General features: G+C 31.3%; 1 protein-coding gene and 1 long non-coding RNA gene across 3 annotated transcripts in view; one reads left to right on the top strand and one right to left on the bottom strand.

The window, feature by feature from the left end:
- LOC127700044 (uncharacterized) overlaps positions 1-4,423 on the top strand; it is a 57,957-nt gene extending 53,534 nt beyond the window's left edge. For both annotated transcript variants that reach the window (XM_052203487.1, XM_052203486.1), the window contains 2 exons: positions 1,664-1,715; positions 3,066-4,423. In XM_052203487.1, coding sequence (XP_052059447.1) covers positions 1,664-1,671 — 8 coding nt within the window. In that variant the 3' untranslated portion in view covers positions 1,672-1,715; positions 3,066-4,423. The remainder of the gene's footprint in view (positions 1-1,663; positions 1,716-3,065) is intronic.
- Positions 4,424-6,345: 1,922 nt separating this feature from the next.
- On the bottom strand, positions 6,346-8,873 carry LOC127700043 (uncharacterized). Its single transcript, XR_007981411.1, has 2 exons — positions 8,595-8,873; positions 6,346-6,897 (listed from the first exon to the last, which is right to left on the bottom strand). It is a non-coding gene; the product is annotated as an uncharacterized LOC127700043 (long non-coding RNA).
- Positions 8,874-11,293: the final 2,420 nt, after the last annotated feature.

The following is an 11,293-nucleotide window of genomic DNA, read 5'->3' as shown; positions in this document are numbered from 1 at the left end:
ATACATGAAACTTCACAAAGATTGCCTACAAAAAATATGCACCTGCTAATATAAAATAGTTTGAGGATTTTCTTCACTCAGGAACTTGGTTATTTTTTCAGAAAAAAAGGTACCTATTTGTGTAATACGTTGCTCCTACAGTTTTTAACACAGACCTTTGATATTTCACAGAACAATTGCACACCTATTGAAGTTATTTACCTGCTTTTATGGAATTGTTTAAGGAAGATCTTAATTTTTCCAGGAGTTAGAACATTTTTTCAGCAAATTGTTCAAAAGAAAGTTTTTTTTTTGTTAAATGAACTCCTCCTATAGTATTTGGATAGATACATTCAACACAATCACCAATTATTCAGTGTAAGGATATATCTGTGTTATGGAACATGAATTTAAATTAATGCCAGCTTTTCTTTCATTTTTATTAGAAGCTCCTGTATGAAGTTTCCCTGATATGAAAATAAGTCAGCAAGCAGATAGGCTAAGTTTGTTTGCAAAGAAATGCTGATGTCTTTCTAAAAGCACGTCATTATGACAATATGTGTCAATTTAAAAATCCAGCATCTTGATGATGTCATTTTCAGGGATTAGTTTGTTTGAATCAGAGGGTTTTTGTTTTACAAAGAACTATCTGTCCCTTCTAAAATAAGCTGTTTGACGTTTATTTTTATGGAATAAATTTGGACAAATTTTTTTAATCTGTTTTTAAATTTAGAATGAATAATAATTGTTATTTTGTTACCTTTGAGGAAAGGTATATTTTTTAACTATCTACACCGTTATGGAAAATCTATGTCACAAATGACTACGGATATGTTCCACTTTTGTAACAACAATCCGGTCCTCATCTTCGAAATTGTGACATTACTGAAACCGACTTATTGCCGGAGCACCTGAGTTCACTCCCGGTTTGTGTTGCCCAGTCTTCAGTTTTCTATGTGATGTTCTGATATTATTAGTTGTCATTTTGTCGTTTTTTGCCATAGTATGATCTGTTTTTATTAGAATGGTGATTTTCTATTGACCCCTAGCAATCGTCTCCCTCTTTTTTGCACTAGGAGAGGGACTTGGATTGTGACAGATCTTTTCAACATCTGATTTACACCGCTCCTAGAGCAGGTAGTCTCACAGAAACTCCGAAACACCGTTTTGATTGTTAATAAACTAGATGTTAAAAATTTGGAAAGATGTTTGGGTAGCATTTGGCAGAACCAGTAATGTAAAGTTATTTGTAAGGATACTTGCATCATTTTGGGTACTCGTTAGTGACGGAATATCCAATTCTTCATCTTTGGTTGGTTGAAATCCCAACGGAACATCAAACCAACCCATTTCCACATTAGTAAGTTTCGTTGTTGTGTAAGTTTGATTTCCCAGTGAATTATGAACACCTTATTCAAAGGAAGATTATATTTGAGATGTTTTACAAAAAAAATGACCAAGATTGTGAAATTTCATTCAAGGAAAACCAAAATATACATTGTTTGTTATTATTCATTAAAACTTGATAATAAAAAAACAAAACTATTGTACATTGTACCACCTAATTGCCTTTGCTTTTTTTATAATTGTTACTGTAATAACATAATCATCTAAGTAATATTTTTCAATATAAAATAATAGCATAACAAAATGTACTAATTGATTAATACTGTTCTCGTTTTAGGAGTATGAACACATACTGGAGATATCAGTCTTTCGACTAAGCATCAGTTATGGTAAGCATATGCAGAAATGCTAAATATACGATTAAAAACTTATCTATAAGTAGATCACGCTTACCCTGTCTACGCTACCGGTCTCGCTCCTTTTTGAGTTTATTCGATTTCCTCAGTTTTTGTTTGTAACCTTGAGTTGTCTTCTTAATCGATTAATGAGATTTGAACATCGGTAAACTACTGTTGCCTATACTAAAAGCTCATTGAAAGTCCTTGGTAGTATATTTTTGTTTTGTTGATTGAAACGGGATCGTTCAAGAAACCACCAATAAACCTCAGTTGGTCGAATGCATCATGCCTTTTTTGCTATTGGTATAGCAAGTTTCAAGTCGTCATTTGAGTAACGACGGGGTGAAATGAATTGTACCAATCGAACACTGATATCCTTTGTACCATTTAAAATGTTATTCGATGATTTAGTGTTGCAAAGAGAAAGCAAAAAAGGACGCCAGTCAATATTTTATAATTTGGTAGAAAATAATTCAACGAATGCAAATCGCAAAGAATTAAATTGAAGGTCGACAAAACAAAACACTGTTTCATAGATTCGGGTTTTTAGTATGTATGTGTAGATTTTGTATGATTGAAAAGGAAATTTAGAATACAACCAAACGTACATGTATTAGACATCCACGTAAAATTCCATGCTTAGTGCGTTAAATAAAAAATCAAAGGCTTTGTAACCATATTGATAAGTGTGGATATGGCAAATAGATTCATATTTTTAATGACAAACTTCAGCACCCAAGACAATACATAGAAATGTGCATAGCCTTTTTGTTGATAATTTATAAATCAATTACGTAATTTGCAATAGGTATTCCAACAAATCAGACATTGATACATTTAAATATATGTTGGTATGAAGAATGAAGAATTTTTTATGCTGGTGTAACTATTTAATGTCAAAGGATATTATGATACGTTTTTTCTTCACAATTATCTCTAACTGTTTGATCAAATGGGGACGAATTAAATTTGTAATATGACTTGATTTTCGTTGGTGGATGAATTGTTTACATTTATCTAGGATGAACAACAATATTATTAGTCCCATATTTTAAACCTATTAGTATAAACGTGGAATTGTATTTCTTACGATTTCGACCAAAACACGCAATTTTTCAGTAAAAGATACTGACGTACGCATTCACTTATATTTTTTACTTCCAAAATATTTATGGTTCGGTAAAAAGATTTATTTATTTATCATACATATTAGTTATGTTTTTAAAATAAGAATAGAAAACACTTTTTACACAGATAGTACTCTTGCAGCCCTCTAAAAGGAAATATTATTTGATGTTTACAGCACTTCTTATTCTTTGAATATTGTTTTTTTCTTTTCAGGTGCATACACGATATTGTTATCTGTGATAGAGCTGAAAACTATAAGCTGTTACACGTTCATCTTTGTATTTTGGGGAAAAATGTCTCTGGTGCCAAAGTAGTTTGATTGTAGTCTCAAAACTTGGTAGCTAAACTTATTGCCGCCAAAATTCAAGAGAGACACACATTTTCAAATCATTTTTAAAAAAAGTTACCGTTTGTTATAAGCATCGATTTTATTTCTATAGCATTTTTTATGTTTTTTTTCTTTAACAGAATATTTTTTTCGGTTATGGCAAATTTTCATATACATGGATAAGAAATGAGCGCTGAGATAGTCTTATTCAATACTGCGAATACTAGAAAGTGTCAAATGCTTTCTTTGTTTCTCGACATTGGGTTTCTACAGATGTCAATGTTCTCAAAGGTTTATCAAACCTTTCAGGGTTTAGAAAGCTTATATGTTATGCTACTTGTTATACCTTATGTCTAGTTATATTTATGTAAAAAAAGGGTCTTTGTCCTTCAATCGTAGATTATAAAATACCATTTCCAATACAAAAAGATACATCACACACAAAAATAAAGATTTAGACTGGAACCCAACCAAAATTTAGTGGTAAAAGGAAGGGATCAGAGAGTTAAGCAGTTCGTGCTCCACTAGTGACCTAAATCATGTCGCACAAAAGTTGTATGATTCTGTTAACAACGATTCCAAGCATCAAATGTGAAATTGTTGCTTTTTGGTAATCAAATGTGAAACTGTTGCTTTTTTGCACACATCTTGGAGTTGAAACAAAATAAAATAAGCATCGTATTCTTCCATAAATAATCATCACATAAGCTGTGGAATCAATCGACGACATGGTATTAAAAGCTGACACATTATCATAGCTTTCCGCTGGAAGTATGCTCGTTTGTTAATCTTTTGTTTTATAACCTTGTATTCTAGATCATCACCACAACGTAGGTGATATGAGCGGAAAACATTGCCTTGAGGCACATCTATTCATGTTACGTAATTTCTTCCACTTTTTTTTCAAAGGATCGATCTTTGAAAAAATAAAATAATTTATGTCGTTCTTGTTATAAATTTCACAAAATGTTTATGTTATAATTCTGAGGTGCCTATGTTAAGTAGATGGTTCGATATTTAGATATTTAAGAAACCTGTATCATATAGTTATGCATTAATATAGAATTACAACATTTAATTTATTGTAATCTTGAAAGATTCAAAGTTGTTAGTTTTTGGTTGTATCTGTGATTATGCACGTGTTTGTACGTGTTTTGTTAAATATCAATACAAGCATAATGGTCATGTAAATGAATAAATAACAGCCATTGTAAAACAAGTTTAAATAAAATATCAAAAACAATGTGTTCGTAGATTTTTTTACTGAAAGTAAAAATGATGGTAAACGTAATAAAATTGTGAGAATAACGTTTGTATGGCATGACCTTCAACGGAAAAGCTCGAGATATGAAAAAAAAAATGGCGGAAGATACCAAAAAGAGAACCACAACTCATTAGTCGAAGAAACATTGTAGAGCTTGCAAAAAGATAAAATCAGTCAAAACATTTAACGGTAACAATATAATTTCAAAAAGTCACCGACAAAATAGATATTTAAATCATGTCAGTACCAAGACATTGGCTACTCGGAGGATGTACATTTGTGAACTGAAAGTTCACCATCAACGATGCTAACTCAGCGGTTATGAAAAAAATTGATACATGTGTTTCTTGAATAACCAGCAGGTGAACTCGAGCTAAAAGTTTTAAAAAGCCAAAAATATAAAACATTTCAAAACATACAAACGCCTAAAGGACCTTAAAACAGTCGAACAAAATCACAGGGAGTTACAATTACATTTTGTCAATTTCACAAAATGTATTTATTTAACTGTAAGATTTACATTAATATCACGCTTGTCACGTGACACCAGTAACCAAGCACTGGCTACTTATCGGATTATACCTCAAGTAAATGCGAAAATAATTATATACATAGATTAAGGTAAAAAAAAAAAACTCAAGTATTGACTAATTTTCTTTCAAATTGCCAAATTTTACTTTATATAAAACTTATAAAAAAAGGTTGTATACACATACAGTGTGTTTAGAAGAAAGCTTAAGATACCTTTACCTAAATTCCTACTTACTTCCACCTGAAACAATTTGATTACATGGAGAGCTTTTTTCAACAAGCTTTACATGAAACAGAATTAACCACTCGAAGGTATCGGTGAATAATTTGTTTGATTTGCAGAAGACGTTAAGAGATCTGGGACGAAATATGGACGAGTTGCATGAAAATCTTAAAAAAAATATTTTCCTTAAAAGCTAGGAAAAAATTTAAAATGACATATTTTTTAAAACATTGCGTCAACACCTACGGCTAATATGAAACTGGGGTGTAAATTATATGTACATTGTTAATGTACCGATAAATTGTAGTTGTACTGAACTTCAATGATAATTAGGTCAATTATATATCAATCGCAACTGAAGTTCGTAACTACTCACTATATGCACACATTTACATACACGAAACAATAAAGAGAAAACATCTAATGTTGTCATTGAATGAAGTACACTCAATTGTCATTTAGACAAAAGTATTTCAACTGAAATAAAACTTTTTTTATATTGCAATTGTTGGTTTAATTTAATCAAACAGAAAGAACTTCAATTTATCCTTTACTGCTCATTATGAATTATACTTAATTATTTAATATCAGATCAATAGCTGCAAAGGCGAATCATTCGTTCCTTCTTTATTTCGACTACAAAAACCCTCGACTCTAAGACTCTTAAGTGAATGGGCGGGAAAAAAAACATCAAAGATATCAGTATAGCGGAACTACGACGGATGTGTAAAAAAAGGTACAATCCGTAAACAAATTGCAAAAATAATGAAACATCGAAAATGGTTGAGCTACTGTGCAGAGCGCAAGCGATGGACAAATGCACTTCACTTACATGACCAGATGTTATACTCTCTCTCTCTCTCTCTCTCTCTCTCTCTCTCTCTCTCTCTCTCTCTCTCTCTCTCTCTCTCTCTCTCTCTCAAATAATTGGCTGTAAATCTAAATTCTTGAATTATAAATAAACTTTTTATGGATTGCTTATTGTACGATGCATGTGACTGTGAAACATGGGTCGGGGAACAATATAACAATTATACGTATGATGTGACGATGAAATCCCCCTCCAAAAAAATTAAAATGTCTGCAGTCCTCAAAAGTATAGATAATTACTCAAGCAAAAGCAAATACAAAGATAAAAACACTGGCAAATTTTATATGAAGATTTTAATAATGAAAAATATATTTCAGAATAATTAAATATGAATTTTAATATCCACAACTCAAATACTTTGCACCGTATAACAAATTATCTCAGGAATATATTCAAAACATCAGAACTGATTTTAAAGTATGACGTAAGTATGTTGATAAAATCTTTAAGTGATAAACACAGATCTTCACTGAGTTTTTTTAATACCTCCTTTCCCTTATATTAGCTTGTCGACTTTCCTTCTTTAAGGGATCGACTGGTCCAAATTCTTGCTGTGCATAGCTGATTTCATCACCCTGTTTTGATATCTTAACATATTCCCATGTAAAATAGTTTCCCCAATCATAAGAATATCTAATTTCAATATCGCCAATTGATACAGTCTCGTGACGATAACGGTCCTCATAATCTTTCCCATCCTCATGAATATGCATAAACATGACACCCTTTGGGTGGTTATATGTTGTCCTCACTGTGTGTTTTGCGCTGTATTGTCTCCCATAACCATCATCAGTGTGTTCTTCTGTACTTAATACTTCCAATGACATCCTAAAAATATCAAAAGAGAATACATAATTGTACAGTGAAAGCTGCATAAGCTTATACGCTTTGGGATTTAAGAATTTTCTTCTGATTATATAGGTTTGTTGTATAAACAGGTAAATTTATTAAACAATATGCAATGTGGGACATCATAAAAAATAGATTTAGATAGGTTTCCGGTTTACATAGAGTTTAGTTTATAAAGGTTTCACTGGATATATTAAGGAATTTGTCTTGCTTAACGTGTAGTGTCAAATATATCCTACTTATTCAGAACAAGAACAACGTAATATTTAACACACTACGTGTTTTGCAAGGTTGGTCAAACTGAATGTAAATCGAAATTGGACTGCCACTAGAAAATATGGTATGTTGGATAGTAACAAGCCATCTACGGATCCCTCAGAGATTTGTTGCAAAGCGTCCTTAAATATGAAGAGAGCGTAGTTTTTAACCCTACACGAGAGATCTGATTTAACGTCACAATTCCGACCGGACGTATAAGTTCCCGCAAAGCCAAACATATGTTCCACATTACCCAAGGGTTTTACTGCCAGACGGAAGGCGTGCTTGAATGGCCATTCTACTATACATCAGAGTCTATATAGGATTTGGTAACAGCAGTGTATGCAGAGTTTTTCAAAGTTTTTTTTAATACTTGTAATATTTATTACAATGAAAAATACATTCATCTCCGTTGCAATGTATAATAATATCACATAAAAATCTTAAATGTATAATATACGTAACAACAAACAAGAATGCACACGTTGCCATGCTAAGCATACCATCATTCGTAACTCAATGTATCAACAAAAAAAAACAAAAAAAAATATGACTGACAGACCCGACAATCAATCACACGTTACTAAGCATCACTGCAAAGTTGCTAACTTAATATGAAGTTATTCTGTTCTGTAGTACTTTGCAAAAGTGTGACGAAAAATATAAATTCATTCAACATATTTGAATATTCAAAGTATCGGCAAACATGAAGTAGGTATATAACAGACCGCAAAAATGATGACACGTAACAGCCCATACAGTCAAGCTGCTATTACAACACGAAGCCATTCTGTTCAGAAGAACCAGAGAAAAGTGTGACTAACATATTTTGTTGGACGAACAGACCGACGGACACGGTGATTGCAACTTGGTTGTTAAAATACACTCGATATTGTAAAATGCATTAATGGTGATGTTGGTTCTGTAGTTGGTTCCTAAATCAATACGCAATATGAAGACATTTTCCGGGGTTATGAGTTCTATGACAGAGATCAGGTCCTTGGAGTTCGGTATTTTTGTTATTTTACTTTTCAGTAATCAGGTAAGAAAAACTTCAGATTTTTACTGTTTCTTGAACATCTTTTCACACCATGTTAAAAATAAGGAGATGTGGTAAGATTGCCAATGAGACAACTATACATTTTAGACCTAATCACCTAGTCCCTGATATAAACAACTGCTAGTACATGTATATAAAATAGTTTTAGAAAAGTTCCAATAGACATTACATCATCCGTACTATTGCTAGTTGTATAAGTAAACTGATGTATTTTTAAAGGTTTTGAGTTTTATTTGTAATGATACTGCGCAGTTATATTTTTCTGTGGTTTTAAATGAAATACACATTACAGTAATAATTGTAATTTAGAAGATTCAAAAGACAAGTTAAAAGTTCTAAGTTTATCATACAAACTTACCTCTTTTAAAATGCTCTCCCTACAAACAGGATTACTTCATGTTATGTGTATATTTAACAGCTAAAGGACGGTGTAAATGTAAAGAACGTAATACATGATGTGTAAATAAGCTTCCGGGTTGAGACCTAATCAACAATATGAATATTCAATATTGTTGATATACGTTGTATCTTGAAGAAATAAGTCGAATGTCAAGTCATGAATGAGATCTATTAGATGAGTTAAAAAAAAGTGGCAGAGATACTAACTAAGTTACTATTGCATCGAAATGTTCTCATGAGTTATGCAAGGGGCCTTAAATTTACATATGACATATTTTAGAAAAAAATAAAATGTCCTTTGAATAAAAAAGAAACAATGCATGCAAGAAATCTGTTTGTGCATAGATAAGGTTCATACAAGTCAGGAATATGACAGTTGTTTTTCACTTGTTCCGTTGATTGATGGCCTTTGATTTCGTCAGTTGTTATGGACTTTCCATTTTTGAATTTGTTTTGAAGTTTAGTATTTTTGTTACACTTTTTTATTAGAAGATATAATTCTTTGATATCTACACACTGAAATGTTGTAATGCATTGAACAAGTTTAATACAATTTTTTTACAAATGAAATTTGTCATAAATGTAATCGGCGATTATCGCTATTGCACTCTTTGAGTGAAAAAGGTTTATTATAAAAAAAATCAAAACTAAAACAATTAAGGCAATTTAAGGTATGATTTCTACCAGAGAATAACATGCACAAGGACGAGGAGGAAAACAACTATATGTCACCGTGCGGCCTTCAACAAAACCCATACCGTATAGTAAAGTATAAAAGGTCCCGTCATAACAAAATGCGAAACATCAACGGTGTGATATAAGCCAAAAACAATAAACGAAAAATAAATATGGCAGACAGTAACCAATAACAACCACTGAATTACAGGCTCCTGATATGATCCATGCACATTAAGAATGCATGTTTGTATCAATAGTACCATATGAGTCATTGTACGAATTATAATTAAACATCTATCTCTCTAATCAGAAACACTATAATTTACTCGAACTTTGAACAAATATAAATGGTAAAACGGATTAATTATACATGTATAAGACAATAATGTTAGATGATTGTAAAAGTAATTTCTAAACTCACACAAATTGAATTGATAAATTTTGTCCTTTTAAACGAAAAATGTTATTACATACTTCTCCAAAAAGGTTCAGCAACACAACTTTTGACTGAAAATAAAGTAAAACAAAATCGAGATTTCATGTTATAGGCTAAACATATACATAACTCATCATTTTACCTGATAAAAATGATTTTTTGTGGGCCGGAAATGTTGTTCCTGATGGTTCTTGTGTTTCACTGTTTAATGTTGACATTCATTTCTTTTTAATGAATGCACCACATAATGAACACATGCGCACTAAAGGTCAGATTAAAAGGTTCCATGCATACGGATTCAAATAAGTTGAATTATTGACTTGGAAGTTAATAATACACCAGCGATGTTTTTGTAGCTTATTGTGATGAATTTGAAGCAAATTGAACGCTTAGAGCGAAATAGTATTGCTATTTTCCGCTTTTATAAATGTTTTAAACAAAGGCTTGAATTGTATATTACATGTACCAGAGAGTATTGCTATAAATCTGCGCATACCTATATATATATATTTTTTGGTTTTTAATAAGTAATTGTCTTTATTGGCAATCAAACCACATATTCTTCTTCAAAATTATTATATTGATATATTTTAATTTCTCAAATATTTTATTTTTCTTCTTACCATGCAAAAAGAATGATGTCTACCAAATTTTACGTGTTAACTAATTTTTTAAAATATACGGTATAAAAAAATACCAAAAATGTAAAACATACAAACCTCAAAAAGACCTTAAAAACAGTCGAAAGGTTCAAAGGTCAAAACAAGAGGGAGTAACCTTACAATTTGTTTATTTAACTGGAATATTTACAAACATAATGTATCATTTATATCCAGCCAGTAACCAAGCAATGGTTAGTAGTCGGATTGTCCTCTAGGTAAATGAGAAAAGCAGGATATATATAGATTTACATAAAGATATTAACTAGTAAGTTTCTTTCATATTGTCAGTTTAATTTGAACTTTACCTAGAACTTTAGAGAAAGTTTATTTACAAAATATAGTTTGTTAAGACGAAAGCTTAAGATACCTTTACCTAAGTTGTTAATATTTTCACATGAAAAAAAAACCATTTATTTCATCGGCAGATGTATTTTCTTCAGCAAGTTTTTCATGAGAATAGAGTCAATCACTGGAAGGTATCGAAGGTAATGAAAGGTCCCTGCCAATTTTTGTATAAATCGGAAGAATTAAAATCTTTCACAAATTTTGAGAAACGTCTTTTGGTTCTAGTATTTCAACGAAATTGTAGCATATAGGGATAATATGCTACTCCCAATTGATTCCAGTTCCAAACATACCATAAGGTGTATATGGTTTGTTGTTTTGAAACGTCTAATAGTCACGCAATGCCTATATTGCACGATACGATAAGAAATAAGGTAGTACAGTCTTAATCATATTATATCGATACACCTGCACCCGAACATATGATTCTGACTTAGAACCAGTGATGTTTGTTTTATGTTATGCCATAGTGCTGTGTGCTTAGAGTAATTAAAATAAATCGAGGGTTGGAACATGATGCGATATAATTTAAGATTA

Source organism: Mytilus californianus, unplaced genomic scaffold, assembly GCF_021869535.1.
Source record: "Mytilus californianus isolate M0D057914Y unplaced genomic scaffold, xbMytCali1.0.p SCAF_47, whole genome shotgun sequence".
NCBI classification, from domain to species: Eukaryota; Metazoa; Mollusca; class Bivalvia; order Mytilida; family Mytilidae; genus Mytilus; species Mytilus californianus.
This window is presented reverse-complemented; position numbering and strand designations above follow the sequence as displayed.